At 43.0% G+C, this 24,074-nt stretch overlaps 1 protein-coding gene across 3 annotated transcripts in view; it reads right to left on the minus strand.

Annotated features, from left to right (window-relative positions):
* ptk7b (protein tyrosine kinase 7b) overlaps positions 1 to 24,074 on the minus strand; it is a 78,520-nt gene that overhangs the window by 14,226 nt on the left and 40,220 nt on the right. For all 3 annotated transcript variants that reach the window (XR_004895207.1, XM_031284267.2, XM_035992262.1), the window contains 4 exons: positions 13,326 to 13,622; positions 4,726 to 4,828; positions 4,333 to 4,517; positions 1,998 to 2,145 (listed from right to left, as the gene is read on the minus strand). Coding sequence is in view for 2 of the 3 variants with exons in the window: in XM_031284267.2 (XP_031140127.1) it covers positions 1,998 to 2,145; positions 4,333 to 4,517; positions 4,726 to 4,828; positions 13,326 to 13,622 (733 nt within the window). In the remaining variant the exon portion in view is untranslated. The remainder of the gene's footprint in view (positions 1 to 1,997; positions 2,146 to 4,332; positions 4,518 to 4,725; positions 4,829 to 13,325; positions 13,623 to 24,074) is intronic.

A 24,074-nucleotide genomic window follows, 5' to 3' on the forward strand; every position in this document is an offset into this window, starting at 1 on the left:
AATGACCAACAAACAGGGAGTCACACATTATTTGTACGTGAGAAATGCTCTCTGCACACAAGCAACTCCCACCCCCAGGTCTCGCTCAGATGACATCTGAAAAATAATTCTCCGCATTTGTTTTGGCCTGCTGGGAGCACCAGATGGAGATGCTCTGCTAAACAGGACAATGTAAGTGCCAGAGTGCCACAAAATAAGACTATTTTAGCATAGGCCCATTTTTTCTGTACTTGCATCTGAATTGCCCTGATTCACTAAACTCAAACCATCTGCTGCCCCAAATAGGTTAAAGCAAATGTGAATCATTTGTCCACAGAACACAAAGAAAAGTGTCCTACATAGTGAGTTCATTCAAAAAAGTCTTGTGCTTTTTAAAGAGCAGGACTGACGGCTGGCCCGCGGCCTCTGGCAGGATGAAGGGAGTATCAGTGCCAGTGATGGACGGGATGAGAAGTAATTAAAGGCTGACCTTAAGCCAGCTTCAGGGCTGACAGATAAGGAGCTGCACATCCCACACAGCACAGAAAAAAAGCTCAACGGACCGGAGCTCTCAACAGCTAATCACGCCTATACGACAAGGTCATTATAAAGCTCATGGGAAAAGTGAATATGTAAAGCAGAGAGGAATAAGTAAAGGTGCTGCTGGATACATTTAGGATGCTGTGTAATTCCAGAGAAGAGTTTTCCAAACGCAGGATTCATCTACCAGGACTATCTGGTCCTGCATTGGATTCCCTCAGGAGGGGTGATATTTCTGTGTCATCTCTTCTCTGTTTAATAGTGGGGGGGGGGGGAAATGAGCTTTGGGAGCTTGTGTTATTTCCACCCGAGAGATGGAGAACAAGTATGTGGAACATTACCTCACTCTGAGGAAACTCTAAAATAACCATTAAACAAAATGAACAAAGGCAGGTTTTTTTTTTTTTTTTTTTAAGGCAATCATTTTTATAGCTACATGCGCAGAAAGATTTGGTATGGTTTCACATTTCTACCTCCAGAGTTGGTTTGACCCATGGGGCAGAATTCCTTCTGTCTGCAAAAATAGCCCCGAGCTCACACTGGTATATTTTTTGTTGGTTTCACACATATGAAAAACAATCTACATTAAATGTTCACACCTAATCTGGAGGGGGGAGGGTTGACTAAACAGTGCAGGTGCAAAACAGATGATATCTCCTGCAGAGAGCTGCATTCCTCTGGCATTATATCAGCCCAGATCAATAAACACAACAGGCTGCTTGGAATACCTTAACCACAAAGAGGCCAGATGTTTTTAATGAAACAGTCTGTGTGTGTCTTTATATTCACGCTTTTCACCCATCCATCTGCAATCCTGGTGACCAAACCCACCTCTGACAAGCTCATTACACAAGTGACTAACTATTGATGTTGAAGTTGTTCTCTTTCCTCGCTGACTGAACACAATAATCACTTTAAAATCGAAAACCCGGCTCTTGCTTCTCATGTGGAGCAGCTTGCCTATGGTGCGTCTATGTAGGAGCGCGAGCTGCTATGAACCCTGAGGGTATCCCTGGCACTTGGTATAGAAATTGGTTATTATCAGGTGCTTATATGTTTATAGGGGACATGCTGGTAAACTGACTGTAACTTGAGGGTTTTTTTTTTCCGCTCAGTGCTTGAACACCGGAGAGCTGCAAGTCTTTTGCGATTGGCTGGAGAGAACGGCTGTGTTCAAGTGATGTATAGTAGAGTGCAGACAAACTTTACAGCGCTCTGCTCCAGTAATAATATTCCTTAATGTGCAATTCATCTTGAGCGCGAGTTGTCATGACATACAGAGAGCTGAGAGCCCATCGCAAGGGTTCCAGCTCATTGGGTTCAAAGGAATACCCGACTATGGCTTATATAATGGTAAGTAAGGAGAGGGAATGAAGTGGGGGCAGGATGTGGAGGGAGTGGGTGGGAGAGGGGAGTATGAGATGTATGATGGGAAAGAAAAGAGTGTTGCAGAGGGGAGGATTTAGCTCTCAACATACCGAGACTTGTTTGCCAGCAGCTCGTTTTCGTGGTACCACTCCAACGTGGGGGCCGGCTCTGCGGTGAACTGGCAGTGGAACGCGGCCTCCTCGTTCCTCAACACCACCTGGTCCTCAGGAGTGACCACCGGCCGCGGGAAACTCTTATCTGTTGGGTAGACAAACATCTGCATGACTACATCTGTTCTGCAGGCATCAGACCATCAAGTTCCATCTGCGTGGATGCTCGTGCGTCGCACCGATCTCTTCCGGGCTTTATTAAAAGCTGCCAACAGCAGTGTGGGGCTGCTGAGCAAGCGGCCTTCAGGTGGCGGTGTGTGTCAACACCTCAGGGGCCCCCGGGAGACTTAATGAGGTCAGTGAACAGACCCTGCGGGTTATCTGGACCATCATCTCCTCCTTTTCCTCCCTCCTGGATTGTAGAATCACGCACAGGAGATGAGCTCTCTCTTCTCTTTGATAATCTAAAGTCACGCTATTGCATGAAATTGGGGTTAGAAGGACTCAAGTGGGGTCGATTATTACGGAAACAAGAAAAATCTGTCCCTGGATGATCAATTTGATATACAATTTAAAGGGTAAACAATGATTAAGCTGGTCCTTCTGTATTTTTAACAACAGAGGTAGCAGGGTTTTTTTAAACTCAATTTCAAATCATCCAAAAATGCTTTAACTGCATAGTATTTTCCTTCTATTCATGTTCTTTTGACTATTTCTACCCTCCCAGCTGCCCTCTAACACTGGACTAGGCTACCCTGACCTGCCAAAACAAGAGATTTGGTACAGTACAACCTAGAGAAGGAGTAATTACCACACAGACTTTAGAACATTGTTATACTCCAAATACAATGATCAAGGGCGTGAAACTCAATAAAAAAATGGGAACATGAAAATACCCTTAATTCAGGTTTACGTGTGAGAATTTCAAATCTTAACAGCTAATGGAGGTATGGTGCCAGAAACAGTATTAGGATATGGCTACTGGTTGGTGTGAAGAAAAAGAAAGGCGTTCTGTCAGATCACACCTGGCCCACCCAGGAAGTCGGTGGGAAGGCCTCGTCTTAAAGAGCTGTGACCAGGCATTGAAAACCTGTCTAAATCTGTCAGCTTTTCCTTAAGGTGAAGCCCTATAGAAGAGTAGAGGGTGGCAACATGGCAACTGGAAACTCAACAATTATCCATTCTTCCTCCACACAGGTGCTAACCTAGCGTGTCTGTGTGTTGCAGGTGGCTAATTAGAATGGAACGGGGCATCAGGTTGCACGCACAGATGTGCTGCTGTATGTACTGTACGAACTCTATGGTGTGCTGAGGGGATAATACACAGGAGGGGCACGGACACACACACACACACACACACACAGTGTAAACAACACAAGTCACTTTTAGAGCAGAAAAACTAATGATCTCCCTATACAACACAGTACAGTACACCAAAGTGTCTGTGAAATTACGCAGTCAGATCAACACGAACGCTGCTGCTGAGGGAGCTGATGTTATTGTTCACCCGCTAGAGGTTTATGATGTTGCCTGTGACTGTGTGGGTGGCGAAGGAGGAAGGTGATGCTAACACACTCTCTGCTAATCACATTAGGAACTCCGTCACTTTCTCTTCCTGCTCTCTCTCTTTCTCTCAACACTAATGGTCTGTACACCCCCTTCCCTCCTCCTCCTCACCACACTTCCTGGCAGGTGTGGCAATGTGGAAAAATTCACTTAATTCATTATTTAAGCAACAATGGCAATTACGGGTTTTTAACATGTAAAAATTTGAGTTTTGGACTGTTCGTTAGACAAAACAAAAGAATTGAAGATGTGACCTTGGGCTTTTGGAAATTGTGATGGCCATTTTTCACAATTTGACATTTTATAGACAAAATATATTTCGTGGGAGGAACCATCAAGAATGGTATCGCTAAATCAACTAATTTGTGCCTTTCGGACAATTTTGAAATCTGGTTTTAAACCTCCAAACTTCTACTTGTAATTGCTTTACACAATTGTACTTTCTTTTGCATCCTAATTATCCTAATCATTTATTTATCAGATTATTTTTCCAATTCAGAAAGTTGTTGTCAAGTGTCTTTCCATTTTTCTTATGATGGTGTCACTTCTTTTCTGTGTTGTTGTTTGGTTTTTTTGATTCGATGTCATTGTAAATGAGGGACGTCCCTCAATTATCTCTCCAGTTTTTTTTTTTAAATGAATCAATAATGAAAATAACAATTACTTGCTGCTCTATAACCAAATCAAAGAGTGGCAGAAAGTGTCTAAAAAAAGATCATTTATATGTTGCAGCAGCACAACACACGGTCATGGAAGGACATACACACACCTATAATGTTGAGGGTGAAGTTGCTGTTGCTACAAACGTGCCCCGCTGCATTCTTGGCACAGCAGTAGTACAGGCCATTGTCGTCCGGACTGGCACTGTTAAAGGTGAGCGTCCTCTCCTTGTTGTTGATCTGATGGCTCTTCTCTGTCAGCTTCACCCCGTCCTTGAACCACTGGCACGTCGGCCTGAGGGGGAGAGGAAAATAGCCGTGAGAGAGGTTTATGAGAAGAGAAGAAAAAAATGGGGAAGAGCCAGGTGAAGAGATGGGGAAAGAAGAACATAAGGACATGAGAGAGGCCAACAAGGACAGAAGAATAGTTTTTCACTACAGTCCTCAACATGATCCTTTACCCTGTGAGCTCTGAACTCGAGGTGACAAGGGAGGAGACTCACCGTGGGTGTCCATCAATATGACAGCGCAACGTGACCGGCGCAGAGCTCTCGATCTCCCCTTCTGAGGCGGGCTCCTTCAAAGTCACACCACCACTTTCTAACCCTGTAGAGGAAGAAATACAGAGGAGACTGTAAGGCAGAGGGAGGGAGGGAGCATAGGAGGACAGGAGTAATAATGGAGGAGAAGGACAGGAGAAAAAAATTGAGTTAAGTGGTCGTCCTGTCGTGTGTCCTTGCGGGACACACTGCGATGCTAATGGGTGCAGCAGCAGGGGTGAGTGCAGAGTCGGGCACATCACTGTGACACATCAGTGACTCATGCACAGAGACAGAGCAGGGAGCTACCACATCACTGGGTCAGCTTACATCGGCATACCGCGGTCCTACACTCACAAGAGCGAGCTGGGCCTTTACAGTGCGTTTTATGGACATTTAATGGACAGTTCATTGGCTGACTCTGTTAAAAGGGCTACTCTGCTGTCAGAGCAGCCCATAAAATCAAGCAGAAGAGAAATGAGCAAAAAGTCAACAGCTACATTTTTCTTTTTTGCTTTTTAGCACCTTATAGTTATCATTTAAAAAATGCATGGAAAAGTGCATCCTATAAAATGTATTTATCCCCGATCAGGTGTGTCTACACTATTGCACCATGGGAGGAGCATATGCCACAACGTGTTGAGAGGCATCACTCACACAAGTAACATGAAACCTGATCAATGGCATCTTGAGTGACAGATGAACAAGAGAATAAATGAAGGGAACAGATGGCGTGGGGAATTGATCTGCAGTCGTCCCCTGAATGCATCATGGTGCAGTGAGAAATGAGGGACACAGTGTGGTTTTACCATTAAGGGTTTGACTCAGTGCGGTATCAAATACATAAAGTATGTCAAGAAATCATCACAGCAGCAAATCATTCCTACATTCTCCTTAGAGAAGGGCAACATAAGATCATTTTTCAGTGTTTATGTCCAAGGGAGACTGATAGATACAGTATATCATGATGTAGTGAGGCATTTCATCCCTCTTTCAATAAAAAGGATAGTGGTGGCAGCGCCTGTAAGCTAAGCCTCTTTGGTGTAGCCACAAAAATATAAAAAATGTTGTATTTGTTTGGCTGGAGACACTTCAAAATCACTGCCTGCTCCTCATCTAGATGCACACTAAAGTCTACTGGATGAATAAAGAAATACTTAAGTTATTTATGGAGTCTCCTTTGGTGAGTGACACCTTAGTTGTGTCTGTAATGCAGCCTTAGTGTTAGTGTGCACCCTGCTGGAATTCCCCTTCCCCTGTCGAGTGTGTTCACTATACAAATACCTAATGTTCACACTGAATGAGAACCAGGGCTAAAAGTTATTTATGTGATGATATATAAGCTGTGGTTGTATGATGTCGTGGTTGCTGAGTGCATACACAACATTCACTGAGAGAGCGTGTTTGTTTGGGTTGTCCTGGTTTACGCGTGAGTGCATGAGGCTTTTTTATTTTGTGTGTTATGTATGTTGTGTGTGTATTAGTGTAAGACATTCCATCATGCTCCACTCCTATGGCCTGTGGCTTAATACTGTGGCTGCATCTCTGCTGCTGTTTGGATCATCTATGAAATATGCATGGCATGAGCCTACACCTGAGACAGCGGTGGAGAGGAGGGAAGCACCACTGTGAGGTCGGAGGGGGCGCTAGAGGAAGACCTGTCACAATGAATTACACAGGAACCATGCATTACTCTGCACCCTGGGGGAACATTGGAAACCATCTCACAGTAACAGGGCCCACTCATTAGCTTCCTCCTAGTCTCATGTAGCCAGACTTATCTCCACAGCGCTGTCTCAGCGCTAGAGGAAGGTCTGAAAGCACCCATTATCATTCTGCTATAGGGGGGAAAAAATACCCTGGCTTGTTTATATTTCTTTAAACGAATCACAATCATCTTGGACAGCGCTAAGCTCTGGATGCAGCGACAATGCCCTTGCAAAATAGTTGGCAGAGATAGCAGAAGAGGAAGAAAATGCTGGCTGAAATAGCCGGCCAATGGCAGGCTTATACTCACATTCTACATTCAATTCAATTTTATTTATAGTATCAAATCATAACAAGAGTTATCTCAAGACACTTTTCAGATAGACTAGGTCTAGAACACACTCTATAATTTACAAAGACCCAACAATTCCAGTAATTCCCGCAAGAGCAAGCATTTAGTGCGACAGTGGCGAGGAAGAACTTCCTTTTAGGAAGAAACCTCGGGTGGTGAGGGAAAACTTCCTTTTAGGGAGAAACCTCGGACAGACCCAGGCTCTTGGTAGGCGATGTCTGACGGTGCCGGTTGGGGGGTGTGATGAACAGTGGCAATAACAGTCACAATAAAGATAATGGAACTATGACTAGAAATAGTAGCTGCAGTAGTTCATGGCATAGCAGGGCACTGCAGGGCATTACAGGGTGTAGCAGGGCACAGCAGGACATCCGGTGAGTCAGACTAGCTTCCTGCTTACACAGACGCCAACTGTGCGTGTTCATACACGCTACACTGGATCAAATGTGTGTGTTTATGTTTCTGTTAGAGGCAAAGTGTTTGTGTATGTATGTAGTGGTAAGAAGTAAAACACAGTTGATGATGCTGTGCCCCAAAGCATGAATGCATGTGTGCAAATGTACTCAAATGTCTTTGAGAGTTCTGCAGATGATAATTGGTTGGGCGTATCAGTAAAGGCCGTTCCAGTCAACAGCTCCAGTAGCTTAGTGAGGAGGATGAGTAGATGATGAAGGCCATCCCAGCTATGGGGACCTGGGGCCAGACACTCAGACAGACCTATTATTAGTGCAAGCCTAACGGTGTTGACAAAACCAGAAGAGGAATTAGTGAGTCACTGAGGAGAGAGTAAGGCAAAGTTTGATGGAACAAGAAGTCTCATCTGCAGTATGACTGACTTTTGCCAAGAAATCAAATAACTAGTTCCAACCTGCCTGGAGTGATAGGTGGGTGTTTCCACTATCAGGTAGTGTCAAACAAATTAATTTTAAAGTAATATTCTGTGCATTCATTAGCATGCTGATCAGACTTTTTCAGTCCGATACAGATACCTGGGATTGGGTATCAGCCGATACCAGTGTTTAATTAATAAGATGCATGCCTTAATTGACATGACTGGGATAATTCTTTTATGTGCAAGGCAACATCAATATGAAGTGCACCTGAATGCATCATGAGTTTACGAGGAGCACTTGAACGCAACATGAGCTTACGAGGTGCACTGAACGCACCATGAAGTCCCGTGGAGCTGACCGCTTATTAGCTTACAACGCTAGTATTCGGGGCACAGGGAAAGTAAAAACAAATCGCTATTTATACCACTAAAAAGGCTCAAAATATCACCACACTTCAACGGTAGCATAATGATGGTACCTAAATGTTAACCGAAGCATTGAGAACATTGTAAGTGTACAGACAGTTTATTAAAAAGATAGTTTAGAAAGATAGTAGCTCCCAAGATGGCGGCCACCTGTATACGAGAATGCGACTGTCTTTATAATCTATCTTTTTAATAAACTGTCTGTACACTTACAAAGTTCTCAAAGCTTCTGTTAACATTTAGGGACACTCATTATGCTATCGTTGATGTGTGGTTATATTTTGAGCCTTTTCAGTGGTATAAATAGCGATTTGTTTTTACTTTCCCTGTGCCCCGAATACTAGCGTTGTAAGCTAATCAGCAGTCCGCGCTAGCTTGTTTCAAGCTCCAAACACATTTAATTAGCATGAAAACATGTCCCAGAGAACGATCGAGTGGGTACACATCTGTTATTTAACCCCTAGGTTCGTTTTGCGCCGGAATTGTCCTTTATTTTACGTTCAAATATATGCATTATGAATAAAGAACCGTCATTATTTCCAAGCAATGCTGTGCTGAGTTAGCTAGCTAACATTAGCGTGTTCTTGCCTTGGAGCAAACGTATGTGTTTTTGTTAATACTGTCGACATTTAGCTGGTTGTGAATGGGGCCTCCCACACTGCTTGATCCACGCCTGGCCTTTCTCCCCTTGGGTTTTAGGTTTCGGGAAGGGAAAAATTCCACCACCCCGTCCAAACTTTTAGGATAGCGGGTATTGGATTTGCACAACGCTTCGGCGTACGGTGTTTCCCTCGCTTGAAAGCTTGACAGACCTCCCGTGCCTAGTTATGGCTGCTAAGCCACGATTGGCCTGTGGCGGTTTTTGGGGCGTGGCTTAGCGAATGGTCAATTGAAAGGACAGCCCCATTGTCATGATACCCGATCCAGCTATTTCAGTAAGTATCAGCCGATATTCAATATATCGGATCGGTGCATCCCTAACTTTCATGTGTGTTTTTCTGCTGTCACTCAAATGAAATAAAAAACTAAATGGTGATTCAACCTTCAGATTTGAACTTCTCTGTGTCCGGAATGTCTTTCTTGGGAAAACACCTCTGACAACTTTTTACATTTATAAGAAATATTTTATATTTCAGCAGCATGAGTGTGAAATACAAGCAAACACAACTGGGTAGGTAGCGTGAGCAGTGAGAAACCATGGTAAAAAAAAAAAAGTCATCACAGTGCAGGACACACTGCTTAACCTCTCTGACCTGACAATCATTGGAACAATGAGCACTTATCAACACACACAGCCTTGTGATTGTCTAAGGTTTCTGCCACTCCTGACCTATTTGCTTCTCCAGCAGATTAAAACCAATTTTTGGTATTATTTAATTTCCACTTTGACCTGGATTTAGTGACAGACAGTCACGCATTCTAACCCTTTACTCCGCTCATAGCTCCATTCACAGTTCAGGTTTCTCCAGCTGTCTACTCGACAAACAGAAGGCGCTCGTTCATAACCTATTAGTGGCAAATACTTCCCCGTAATCCCTCATAGAATGCATGACTAAGTGTTGGAGCAGGCCTGGCAGCTAACACAATAATTAGGGGTGTATAATTATTTTGTTGGAGGCAGAATACGAAGCCCCATCAACACGGCGATGATAACAGATGAATTGTGAGGATATTGTCAAGGCAGATGCTTGGACCATTCATTCCTCACTGTGCCAAAAGGCAGCTGCGTGTTTGCCTGTTTCACTCAATGAGCTGACTTGTTGCCATGGAGAAGGGTTTCTGCAACAGAGAGTCAAGGTGGATTGGGTTGTCCAGGGGAGTGCTGCAGATATGATTTGACTGACAGCACCATATGGGTATGGATATAACTAAAACATGTGGCTTCATATTGTAAACTTTGTGCCCGAGCACGGTCCTGGGAAAAGCGTGACTCAGCTTGCTGTTTTAGACGAGGTGTCAGATTTTATCAGCTGTGGCTCACAGGGGTCAAGGGGCCAGGCTGCAAACTATGGCAACTTAGAGAGATGTTGCTGCTTTGACAAGACAGAAAGAAAACAAAGTTGTAGGAATTATGACAGGATGTGAAAGAGTGGGGCTGCGCTAGTGATCAGTAGGGATGCTCTAAAATGCATCCGGCGAACAAATGTAGGTTAAGAACACATGCTGTGTGATTAAACTGAGATGGCTGGCGTGCGTGCGTGTGCGTGCGTGCACTTGTGTGCCAGTGGCTCTGTGATATGAGACATTTGGAAATTGTGCCTGCTTGCCTGTGTCTCTACTGTATGTTTCCCTTCTTCCTACAACCTATGTCACTGATTTCCAAAACACTGTCAGTCTGCATCTTGTTACCGAGAGTCAAGCGAAGCGTCCCCTCCAGGACCAACAGGCGTGCTGACAATAGGGGTGACTGAGCCTGTCGCCTCTGCTGGACGCGGCCTCGCCATGGAGACCGAGTGACCAGGCGGGACAAAGGGATGAAGGGGGGCTAAAACATCCATTAGTGTAAACAGAGGGGTTATAATTACTCTGAATAACTCTCAACTGGCAGGATTAGCCCACCCACCATTAAGAGCAAGATAAATTAACTCTCTCTCTCTGCAAAGGGCAGGGGGGGGGAGGGGAAACAATCTACTCTGATACAGTCCATGTACAGTACATTTGGAGTACTTAACCCCACCCCCTCTTACAACCCACATTTACTACTACGCACGCAAACTAGCATACACATGAGTGAACGCACATGCAGGGTTAATGCCACAGGGGGTCTTTACTTTTAAGCTGTGTGCGGCTTTATCGCCCGTTAAATGTATGTTGGGCAAATATGAGAACATCTGTCATAACATAGTCTGATCCACATTAAGTGATCCAGATATGGCCTGCCAACCCACACCCTATGACAGAGAGACAAATGTGTTGATACACACATAGCATACAAATATTAAGTGATTAAAGATGATTTATTACGGCATGCTACCTTACCTTGTGTGTTTGATTAAAGTATGTTCTGTGCTATAAATTATCTGGTTTCTCCTTTACCAGAGGACAGGAATTCTACTGTAGGTGGTTTCTTATGTCAAGTCAGGCCTGAGGAGTCCACAGGAGTTGCTGTACTCCTATCAAACTGAGACAAAGCTACCAATCTTACAATTTCTAGCAGAATATACTGCACTACATCCGTTAGTATCTGCCTCCCAGACATGTGTCTGCTGCTCGTATCTGCTTTATGTACTGCAGGTCCGTGCTACTGTCATAACTGAAAGGGAGGCGTGTTGTTGCAGTGAACCCAGCAGCATACCTCTGAAGAGGACTTACTAAAAGCCTCTTCAAGCAACCAATTTCGAAGGCCTATTTTAAAGGCGACTTAATATGATGCCTTATAAACACCCTCAGAGGGTGATGGAGAATCAATGCATGCAAACATGTACACTCATTAACACCCGCAAATAAGGAAATATCACGTGCAAGCACATTTGTTACTGTGGCGCCTTGGATACACTGGTCAACTTACTGAGGAGTTTCACAGGGCCAAATTATGTCTTTATTGATTTATTTAGTTACAGCTGCCCCTACACCGACATATTATCTTATAAAATTGGTATGGTAAACTGGTTTATTTTCACATCAAACAGACATAGCAGCAATATAAGCATTTACTCTTTGGCTGCTAAATGCTCCACATTGTGCACCAGCTTTGTACTGCTTTTAAACTGCTGTTTGGTGCTGGGCAGAAAGAGTACACTAGGTCTATCGGAGCTTTTTTTTGCTGAAAACAGCTGGCTGTATGTAGAAATGCTGCTAATTATCTGTGTATACCTTGACGTTGGCCTACACCTTATTATATATTTATATTTTCTCTAAATGTCTATTTGTGTGAAAGCAATGCACCTACACTGATCAAAAATGTACCAATATACATTTTAATGATTAAATGTGTTCACCAAAGATAAACTGGATTTGTAATAATGAATACACCACCTTCCTTCCAATAAAAACATGCCTGTCTTTTCCACTGCGTGGGAATACAAATGACCTGGCAGATAGTAACGTTTATTCTGGGTCACGATGGCAGCTCTTAAGAACTGGTGCTTCGTGCCTAACTAGTTTTTTCCTTTCTTTTTTATAATCCGTGGGAGTGCGTCAGTTGAGCTTTATTGACACACTACATCATGTTTAATTGCAACACATAAAAGCAGTTCCCTTCAGATCAGACATGGTTTGGAAAAGTGATGTGCTTCTTTGGTCTATCTGGCTAAAACTTTCATCGTTGAGAGTCGATGCTCAACATCGCAGCCCACAAATATCCACTGGTGGAGACACATCATAGAGCAGGGCTTAAACCTCTGCTCCCTCCCTCCGCCTGTCCCTCTCAGTTTGCTACTAGGAGGTCTGGACACTCATCTGTTCTTGTAATCAGCCTTTGAACGAGTAACATCACCGCAAAGAAAAAAAAAACAAAAAAAAAAACTGCCGGCTGACTGGAGCTAGAGAGGACAACGTATTCCAGATGGAGCCATTTTATTTTAGCCTGCTTTGCTTTTTGTTTTCTGCTGCCATCAGTACAAACTCTCGCTGTTTGTAAGACACAAACACTTTTCAGTAACAACTGGTACCTGAGGGCCTTCCACAATACGTGAACAAGGTGGTTATTTATCCCAAACAGGGCTGCGCAGAATTCCCGTGACTTCCTCTGAAACTTGAGGGTCATTGAGGTTTGGTTATGGGGCTAAACAACAAAATGAAGATACTAGTGCGCCTCCACTAAATGGGACAAAACATTTCGAAAGAAAAGGAGTGAAAAGCCTGACATGAATAAAACGCTGGAGCAAGGAGGGCAGTGTTAATGTAAACCTAAATAATTATATACCTGGAAAATAAATTACACTGCTCCGTAATTTCCAGACAAAAGCCTTTTGATAGCATATGGGAAAAGAGGGTGTTACACAATGGAGAAAAAAAGAAGGATACAAGAAACAAGAAACACATGCTTGGTGGGATACATATCCAGTTTCCTTTGGAGAGAGGGAGAGGAAGCAACAAAGAACAAGGCAACAAGGTGGAAACATTCCTTCAGCTCATACTACCTGTCATCTTATACCGGGACTTTTGTTTTGCTTTTTTTGATCCAGAAACTGGATGCGTGCCCTTGTTGCCATTATGAAACCCTGTCAGCTGGCAATTTTCACTCAGAAGGTTTTTTTTTTTGTTTTTTTACGAGGGTGAAGGTACGGCTTGAAATGAAAGACTCACACTTAATATTGAAGGAGGCATTGTAGGAGTGGAGCGCCTCTCCTGTGACCGTGTTTTGTGCGACGCACTCAAAGTTTCCTGCGTCCAGCTGCCGATCCACAGCGGTGAACTTGAGGTTGCTGCCCTCCTGGAAGCGCCTCTCGCTGTTTTCCAGGGGCTGGCCGTTGTGAAGCCAGCCGTAACTGATGTCAGCCGGATCGCTGACCTCGCAGCGTAGCATGGCGCTGCGGCCGTGCAAGGCATCCTGGGACTTGGGCTCCTTGGTGAACTGGATGGCAGCAGCCTGGATAGACAGAACTGGAAGGGGAGAGAGAAAGTAAATGACAGAGGACTAGAATGGGGCTGCTGTTAACATTTTACTGCTTTTTCCGTTCATTAAGTGTATGCCATAGCGACCACTTAGCCTTGTGGAGGAATGTGATGTTTAGACAATCCTGGCTAGCTGTGAATTATTTTTGTCGTAAAATGATCAGACCCAACACGGAGAAAATACGTTTTCCCATTAGTGAGGCTGTGACATGAGTGGGTGACCTAATAGTCTCTCTCTCTCTCTCTCTCACACACACACACACACACACAGAGTGGAGTGCCTCACCGTCATGTGCCATCAGCTCAGGGAGACACGTCTTTCAAACAAGACATGATGTGTTGCACACACATCCTCACGCACACTTAAATCTTTTATTTCCCCCTCATGCTGCCGAGTACAAGCTTTGTGTGAGAGACATGTTTTCTGCTCTATTTACCCACATCTCAGTGGAGAAAAATGACAAGAGTGTGACTTGGACCAAGGCTGGAAGGATACTACACAGTCACAGTCATTTGGATATGCTACAGTTATAAGCTAAGAGGTCACACAATACACATGAAGGAAAATCAGCGGAAAAACACTGAGAGAAGAAGGAGTCACAGAGTGATTAGTTCGAGGTGCATCTCCAGCTAATTTCATTTGTTCCCCTCTCTCTGTTTGGCTTTGGTTCCTTATAACAAGATTTTTTCTTTTTTCCCATTTTTTTTTTAAAATGCCAGTCATGGAATAACATGAAAGAGCACGGTCATGACACCAGTGCAGTAGTATGTGGTAACAGCTATAATCTAACAGATTAATCTTCATATTCCATGACATTGAATACAATCAAGAAACCCCTTGTTTTTACACTTGCTTTTTCCAGCTCATTGTTATATGATCATACGCCTCTACTTGACAGTTCTGGTCTTTGCCTCCTGTTGAAGGACCAAAAAACACAACATAACATCTTTTCATGACACACTGCACTCATGATTGTTGCTAATTAAAAAAAAATCTTGGTAACACGGGAAGGAATCTGACTGGCAGCTTCCAATTTAAACTCGACAGCTGCTCCATTCTGCCTCCTTTTTTGATCAACCACCACACTGAACTACTCATCAAAAGCCATCTCCATAGTGTGTCGACGCCGGCCCTCATGTGCCCCGTGTGACACAGTGTTATCATACCTGATGTCAAGGTTTGTTATCATAAGGAACGGTCCACCGCTAGAGTCGATTAAGCATACCTACACCTGTGTTATGGTGTGTGCGCTAGTGTGTGTGTGTGTGTGTGTGAGGGGGGTGTCTTCATAGCCTCTTGCAGGACTGGAGCCAAGTAAAAAGGGGATCTTTCAATAATGTTAAATCAAGGAGCCTGTTAAAGATCCCACCGCTCCCATCCTTCTCCTGCCTGTCCATCTCTTCATCAGGCTCACCTTTGTCTTAGCTGCAGGTGGCTCGAGCTGACAGACAGACAGACAGGCAGGCAGAAAAAGACACAGAGGCAGAGAAAGGCTGGTCAAACGCGATATAGACAGCTAGAGAGGCTGTGGATAGGCTGGGTGGAGCAGGGACAAATCATTTTGCCTTATATGCCCCCTTACCTTACATTTAACAGACGGGAGGAAATCAAACGACCAGGGTTCATACGCATTTTAACCAATACTTTTCCATGACCTTTTCATGACTTTTCGGCAAATTTCTATGACTACGTATTCCTGAAAATGTCAGTCGACATTATACAATAAGAATAAAAATCTGTGTTAAAGTTTACCCTCAGAGGTTTAACAATAAAATTTATGTTGTTCATAGTGGGAGTCGTAATATCGCACCCCGAATAGAACAGTGAGGTAAGGACGATGTGAATTATATTAATAATAATAATAATAATAATAATAATAATATGGGATTTATTAATCCCATATTATTATACTGTGTTAAAAAAAAAATTCCATGACTTTTCCAAAGCTTTCTGGGTCTTTTTACGTTTCCAAAACCTTTCCAGGCCTGGAATTTGCATTTTTCAAATTCCATAACTTTTCCAGGTTTTTTCAAAACGTATGAACCCTGAACGACAAAAGAATAGAAAGTAGATGGACCTCTGTGGGTAATGTCAGCAAGAATAAGATACTTTTTTTTCCTTCATCTTCTTTTGAGCTGCTGTAGCAAAGGAATTTCCCCAGTGTGGGATTAATAAAGTCTATCTTATCTTATACTGAAATACCATTTTGTTACATGCCGGGTAGGTAGGTGGATCAAACTGAGCCATATGCACTATGGGTTCTCATAATTTGCCAAAAATAAAAATGAATGTCTGGCGTGCTCTTGAATGTTTTTGCACATGAGAAGATTTAGTTAAAGTAAAGCGAAATCTGTTAACTAAATATCTCCCACACAGATTACTATTCTTGTCTCAAAGCCAAAAACTACTGCTGAATGCCTACTTACTTATAGCACACCAGTCGCTGCATGAAAGAGATCTCCTTAGGGAAGGACACAACAGCACTGAAGATAACATTTACCATTACATGTTTTCCTGGGACAGACATCGCTCTTTAAGGCCCAAACCCAAACATGGTCAGTATGGCAAGTCACTGCATTGTTATTTCAGCTGTCCTGCACGTCACCTTGTCTTGAGAATGTCCTGTTGGACCTTTGCTTTGAATGCACTTTATAAACCACTTTTATATGGATGCCTTTATCACTTTTGGATCTAGAGATCCACGTGCGCACATTTAAAAACAACCGTTTTCATCACAATTTTTTTAATAAAATAGCAAAGGAAGGTGAGAAAATGACACTCCGGTGTTATCATTTCTAGTCCATCATACTTTTCAATTTCACCAGGTCTGACCCGGTGGATCGATGGAGTGTGTATTAGAGGTCACAGCCTAGTGGCCTCTCTTTCAGCTGTAAGTGCAGGCTTCAGGGGAGACAGCAGCTGCAAGATGATTGGCTTTGACTTTACTGTATCAGGCGAAATTTCTGACTTTGGAATAAAACTTCACCTCAGCGACGGTCTTGTAAAGTGGTGTTCCTACACAATTGGTCAAAAGAATGAAAATGAATCGACAAAAATGTTTATGATCGATCGATTTAGCTCTTCTGTTCCAGCTTCTCAAATGTAAGGATTTTATGCTTTTTTTCTGTTTTATATAATTGTACGTTAAACTATATTGAGGTTTCGACAGTTGGTTCAATCAAACAAGCAATATACCCGATATTGACAAAATAGCTGGATCGGGGATCGGAAAAAATTAACAGATCCACGGGCCGATCCAGTTTTGTTAGTTTTTTTCCCCCTCTGTCGCACGTGTGTCGCATGCTGGAAGAGTTGCGTGTACAAATAAATAAGAACTCAATAGATCACATCTATGTAATTTTGTCTTAGTTAGGAAAGTAATGTTTAGTTAGGAAAGTCTGGTGCCTTTAGTCTCTTTCACATGGTGGAAGGAAGGTATAAGGTGGAAGGTGTACAGTGTATTATTAATTCAACAACGGTATCGGATCAGTATTGGGTATCGGCAGATACACAAAGCCCAGGCTTGCTATCGGGACTGAAAAAGTTGGATCGGTGCATCCCTACTTATAGAAGTCACATTTTGCCTCAGATAGCTTTTGATTTACTGATTATGGACACATACAATAATTAGCCCAAGTTCCTAAATCACTCTTCCATCATCTGAACTGAGCTCTAGTTCCATTGCTTCTCTGGGTTTATTGCACAAAGGATTGTTATAACATCTCTTCTGTATAAGCAAGTGTTATCTAACAATTCCCCTAAGAGGCTGAGAATGTGTTCTATCTGCATAACACTAGGATAAAAGGCAGCAGATGGGTTGGAAACACTAGCAGAGTTATCCCCAACATCCACCTCAAACTAATTTATCAAGTAATGTTCACAGACAGCACACGGCCTCCATGCCAAGCTTACAGCTGGGGTGTGAAGTAGCGTGCCAACTATCATCACACGGAACCTCCTCTACGTGCAGCGATGTAACAAGCTTTGGTGGAGAAACAGCAGAGCTGTGGCACGCAGTTGATGGTTTCATTTGAGATGCACGTTGACATACAGTGTGAGTGGGAGTGGAATGACATCTGGGAAAAGTCCCAGCAGAGACAACACAAACAAATAAGGTGTTTTCACATACCACAGGATGACAGACAAGATAGAGAAAGAGAGAGAGAGAGAGAGAGAGAGAGGGTAGAGTGAAGCATTGTCTATAACATCTGACGAAGTCTGCCAAGTTCACTGTACCATTCAAACCGGGAAGGCACCGTGACCTAAATCTCTCAAACACACTGCAACCCTGCCTCTCTAACAAACAGACAGACTTGGAGGGTGCACGCACGCACGCACGCACGCACGCACGCACGCACGCACGCACTAAAGTCTGTCGGGCCAAATCAATACAGTTAATTTAGGTCATACTTTTCACTGTCACAAGGGCTGAGGGAAAGGGAATGCTTGGCTCTGGAGTGACATTTCATCAAAGAGATAAGCGAGGCAGATGCTATCCAAACTTCCACTGAGGGCCCTTCAAAGTGGGAGTGGTTGAAAGGGAGAGTTACAGATAAGGCGGCTGTCGTGATAACCGCAATATTGCAATACCGTGCTATGGAAAAGCCAACTGCAGGGGATGGCACATTTTTGATTATTTTTGAAATGATGCTAGGCCCTTCTTTTTTTTTTTTTTTACACTTCAGTGCGTGTGTATTATATGTTAAATAAATTAATAATAAAATTGTGCTTGAAAAACAGCAGGATTAGGATTTTTTTTTTCTTGTGTGATCGGCACATCAGGTGATGTAGTCGAATGTGCATTAACATGTTGGACATACTACAGTAGAGCAACGCCGGCACACTGTCCATGTCTTATACACAACTCTCTCTCGGTTACTGATGGAGCTGACCGGGAAGTGGCAGGCGTTAATGTTAAACTGACACATTTATCTAACCACAGCACAAAGAAATACAGTGGAGTAGAATAAATCATTAAATGGTACCCTGTGGAGTTTTTGACCACTAGTATCGCTCTGAAGCAACTTTTTGTTTTTTCGTTTTGTTTGCACACAGGCGACACGAGACACATTCTTCACACCGGCCTCACACTATTCTGTTGTCTGACAGTTGGTGGCAGTGACGCTCAAAGAAGCGTAGCAATGTGGTTATCAAAGGCAGCGAAGAAGACGACAGCAAGCTAGAAAAACACAGACGTAAACAATGCAGGGTTTGAAATAATCAGCTTTGCAAATGTTTTATAAGGAAGAAAAAGTATTCAACATGTTCGTTAGACCTCAAGGGTACGTACGCTGAATGGAAACATAACTTTTGTTGGTTTTGCTAGAGAACAACTTTAAGTTTCAAAATTAGAGCGTTTACCAATTAATAGTTTGATCGGTTTTCATTTGTTACTTGGTAGGTTATTTTTTTAGGATTGATAGTTTAGTCCATAAAATTTCAGAAAATATTGAAACTTTCTCATTAGGATTTTTTTTTTTTTTTTTTTTTTTTAAGAGCTTTGCCTAGAGGACTAATTGCTTGTTTCGACAAACCAACAATCCAAAGTTGAGAGAAAAGTCTTAGCTCTCATACCAATCAATATGCACTTGCCAGGAAAAGCTTGCAACAGATACGCTTGAGTTTCCCTGGATTTCGATCTAGGTATCTGGAAAGAAGTTGGAAAGTAGGTTAAGGATGGAGAAGGAAACTGCTGAGAGGGGTAAAATATCTGCACAAAGGGACTCTCCTCTTTAACTCGCTGCACTGCTGACCCCATTAAGCCTGGCTCGGCTGTCAGGTGGAAGTCACCTTTAAGTCAGCCTGACAGACAGAACCAACTATAACGGGCTCATCAGCAGCCTCCCTTCTCTCTTTCTCAACTTGTCTGGCAGGCAGAGGTGGCCGGGTGCAAGCCGCAGAATTGGAGTTAAAAAAAAAAAAAAAAAAAAGAGTGTATGTTGGTATCTCAGACAGGGAGTGTGTGTGCAATATTTTTCGACAACAATTAAATCAATATCCAGATAAGACTAACTGTTTGATGTTAATACAGAATACACACAGACTTTCATTGTAGGTCAAAGTTGTCTGTTAAAACTGAAAAAAACATGTACTGTTTTTCTAAAAAGGTTTAAGACAAGAGCCTTAATTCCTTCAGATAAAAAGCTGCATCAAAGAGGATGTTATCTTATCAGTTCATGTAGGAGGAGCAGGACTGAGCGTCTCCCACCAGGCCAGCCAGGGTGACGACAAGCAGGGATGACAGTGACACCCAGCCTGAGGCTGCAAGAGGTTAAAAGGGGAAGACGCCCGCACATGCACAGACGCAAACAGCAGCACCCACAAATACTTGGCACCAGGCACACCCGTGGCTCGCCCCATGGGAGCTCAAAAAGCCCCTATGCGTGTGATTTCACAGCCTCTCAGTGGACCGCATCGGAGCAAGACAGCTGCTCAGAAATGAGTGACAGGACAGCAAGAACGAGGAGTCTTGGAGTCGCAAAAATGAACGCTGCTGACGGAGCGTGAGACAGTGATTGGAGCGTGGCTTCTATTCAATGTGTATCTCAATGACACCTCAGCCTCTGTGACATACTATTCCCAGAATTAAACTGCTGTAGATATCCATGGAAACAGCTACAAAGTCTGCCATGGTTAATGAACTTCTACACTTCTACCATCCATGATCACTGTATTTTCATTAATTTCTTCTCTCCCCAGCCACAAAATCGGCATAACCCAAATAAGGATAAGATCAGCAAGACTCCAGATAAGATATAATAAGTCCCCTTTTGCTCAAAAGGCACACACACTCAAACAAACGCTGCTACTTCAAAAAAATACCCAAAAAAAGGGAAATGGCACAGACGCGACTAGAGCGCCTCTGATCGGATCAATTATTAACAACTCGGAGAGTTTGCATGAGATCCGTAGGAGAGCTTAGCATAATTTGGAAACAAAATTAAACATCTTATTTAGTTGATGTCAATCAGGAGGTCAGACATGGGCCAACACAACGCGCACAGACTGGAAAAATGTGGCATAAATTTTTCAACATGTAGAAGATGGGTAAAGAGGGAACACTGATGCAAACTACTCTCTCTTTGAAAGCATCTATTTTAGCAGCTGCTGTTACATTGTAGGACACATAAGTCTATCGCCCTCCGGTCAACTTTTGGAGAAAAAAAGTTCTGATTCAATATCAGGGTGGAGCCTCCTCTCCGTCCTCAGGCTCAGTTAATTATTAAAGTGCTCCATTAAACAAGGAACGCTAGCGGTGGGGCGTAAAAGGTAGATCATATTTTTATTTCCAGCCATTCCTGCAGATTCCTGCTGGTTAACAGGAATGCCAAGCTAACAAGATTAGAATTCCTACCAGAGTGGATGCCAAACAGAGCAAAGGAGGGAGCAGGAGGAGTCCTCACTGTAAGAAGAAGACAGTAAGATGCACTGTTGGACAAATAGAATTAGAGTTTCTAATTAGTTTTAACCTACTTGGAAGTAGCCTAATGCATTGAGCAGTTTGGCACATTTTATTCCCCAATAAGCAGTGCTTAATTTGTGGGAGGTCCCGGAGCGCAGAGGGGGGGTGGATCCGGCGACTCAAAAAGGGGCTTGGAGGTAACGGAACCAAAACAAAAATTACACCTGCCTACGTAGCTTCTCTGACTCTGACTAAAAAGCCTAAACAACGCTGTGTGTACATCAGGACAATGTTTATTTTTATTTCAGAACGTGCACTGCATCGGTGCGAAATGTAAAAAAAATTAAAAATACACTGCAACGATCGTTTTCAAAAGCAGCAACTATCCATCGGACAATTAAAACATAAAACCCACCGTGGTCTCCACATTCTTGATCGGCAGAAACAATTTTTGCTTGTTTGGGATCCGATTGGCCAGCGTATTTGAAAAAGTTAAGCAAACTTTGTTGTCTTTTTGACATTTTTATCCTCAACCAGCACAAGCGCTTGTGTCACTTGAAGTGCAGCGCCGCGCTGTTGAAGTGCCGATCCCCTCCCTCCGTCCCTCTCCCCCCTCTGTCTTACCCTGAAAATTCACCTCAAAACGCATTGAAAATGCAAACACAAGACTTTTGTGGAACTCCAATGGGGAATCAAGACTAACAAGACAGATAACAACATTGAACACTACACAAACAGTAGTTTATTTTTTTCATTTAGGCGACTAATTTTTCATAGTGACACAGGAGGTGCCGGATCCAATAAAAAAGGTTCCGGATCCAACGTCGGAGGTGCCGGAACATGTTCCGGCGTGTTCCGGCTCAAATTAAGCCCTGCCAATAAGTACTAATTTTGGTATCGGTACCTAAACTTGTGTCCTATTGGCCCCAATATTCATAATAAATGAAAACAATTCCAGGCCCTGCTCAGCAGTACCAGACAGGTGTAGAAGTGCCACATATGACAATACAATTTGTTTCTTATTAATGATAAAATATTATAACTGAATAACTAAAATAGTCCTGATAAGAAAAGACTAAAAGCTAAAATTCGAGTTACTGTTGGAAAACTTTATTGGCCCATATTTAGTTGTAAACAGCAGTACAATCGATCTCTTTTCCATGTACTCTTTACCATTAGTAGTAACCCGTATTAAACATGTGGCAGCCAAATACATTTATCGTTACAGGACAATCCATCATATCTTGATAAAGTCTCAAAGGCGCTAGCTTGGATGAGTGTCATGTTGGCATTTGCAGAGAGAGGCTGATAACCATCTGTCTCAGTGCACGCAAGTGTGGTTTTAAAAGCTGAAATAAAACCTCAGATAAAAGACTGTGAAAGCTTCATCCACAGTTGTGTTTGGGAATCAAGATGTCAGGGAGATAAATTGGAGAGGGAATGAAGGGCAAACGGGAAGCACTGAAGCCCACTGACAAAGATCTCATTGTCTGTTAGCACATTGCCGTGTGTGTGTGTGTGTGTGTGTGTGTGTGTGTGTGTGTGTGTGTGTGTGTGTGTGTGTGTGTGTGTGTTTCAGTTTTCCACTGACCGACTTGCCTCCCCTGGCTGCCTCCTTGAAAACTGGTTGGCAGAACCCAAAAGACCATTAAACCGGTATGACTGCATGATAAAGTACATTCTGATGTATTAAGACCGTAATATCACGACAAATCTCAATTTAACTTCCATGTACAACAAAGAATAGAGATAAAAGTGAGATGTGTGTGCCTGCATGCCTAAGAGAAAACACATGCACGCAATGCGATGCTGGAAAATGTGTTTCATGGTCAAAAATGAAGACTGATTTTGTGGTATTAATAGTGTTAAAAATGTATAAAAACACAATCTCTGGTCTATAAACAAACCACTGTTAACAGAAAATTAGAAGCTAACCTCAGATACTGATGTCAAATTGAGTTTGCATTTTCATGCTTCAGTCATCTCTTGGTCAGCGTTTCTAACGGCGCCGCGTGTCAGAAATAGTTCGGCATCTCCAACGAGAATTACACAGAGAAATCACCAGTGCATGAGGCTGAAATGCCACCCAAACAAGGAGGTCCGGCTGCCTTATTTGACTTGACAGCAGAGACGTTAAACAGGGACAGAGTCAGACCAGGTACAATGTCTCTGTGAAAACATTTTAACAGGAGTGACAGTTTGGTTCACCACAGACTTTTGATCTCATGCTCGATCAGCTTTTGTAGACTTACACAGCAGGCGACTCTTGGTTCATGCAGGGAAGTAGGGAGTAGTAAGTAAGTAAGTAAAGTTTATTTCTATAGCACATTTAAAAACGGCTCGCGCTGACCAAAGTGCTGTACATAGCGCATTAGCCACAGGGTAATAAAATTAAAATAAAATACACTTACAAATCAGTGGTTTAGGCTAAAACGACATCAAAAGACAAACACTTAATTACAAACATAGCAGCGTAAGACAATTAAAATGCCGGGAAGGCCAATGTAAAAAAGGTGAGTTTTAAGCCTGGCTTTGAATATCACAATTGAAGGGGCATTTCTGATGTCAGGTGGCAGTCGGTTCCACAGCTGAGGGCCAGCAACAGAAAAGGCTCTGTCACCTTCTTGCTTAAGCTGGGACCGTGGGACATGGAGGAGACCTTGGCTGGAGGATCTGAGGGACCTGGGAGCTATGTGGGGATGAATGATTGGAGTGTAGGGAATTCATGTATTTAATCCCAACTAACAATTATTTTTATTACTCATTGATCAAGTCATTTATTGGATTCATTGCCTTCAAATCCTCGCATCTGAGAAGTTGGAACCTGCAGGTATTTATGCGCGATATATGTGGTCATCTTTCAGGGTTTTATAAACCATATATGTGCCATAAACAAGGCAACTTTTAGGTGTGAACAAATAGACAAATGTTCAACCAGCACCAATGTGCCGTTACAGAGGCACCCCCACTCTATCAAGCTGAAATGGATCAAAGGTATACAAAGGGGCGAGTCCCCAATGTCTTTTTTTCATCACAT

The sequence above is a fragment of the Sander lucioperca genome, chromosome 15, assembly GCF_008315115.2.
Source record: "Sander lucioperca isolate FBNREF2018 chromosome 15, SLUC_FBN_1.2, whole genome shotgun sequence".
NCBI lineage: Eukaryota > Metazoa > Chordata > Actinopteri > Perciformes > Percidae > Sander > Sander lucioperca.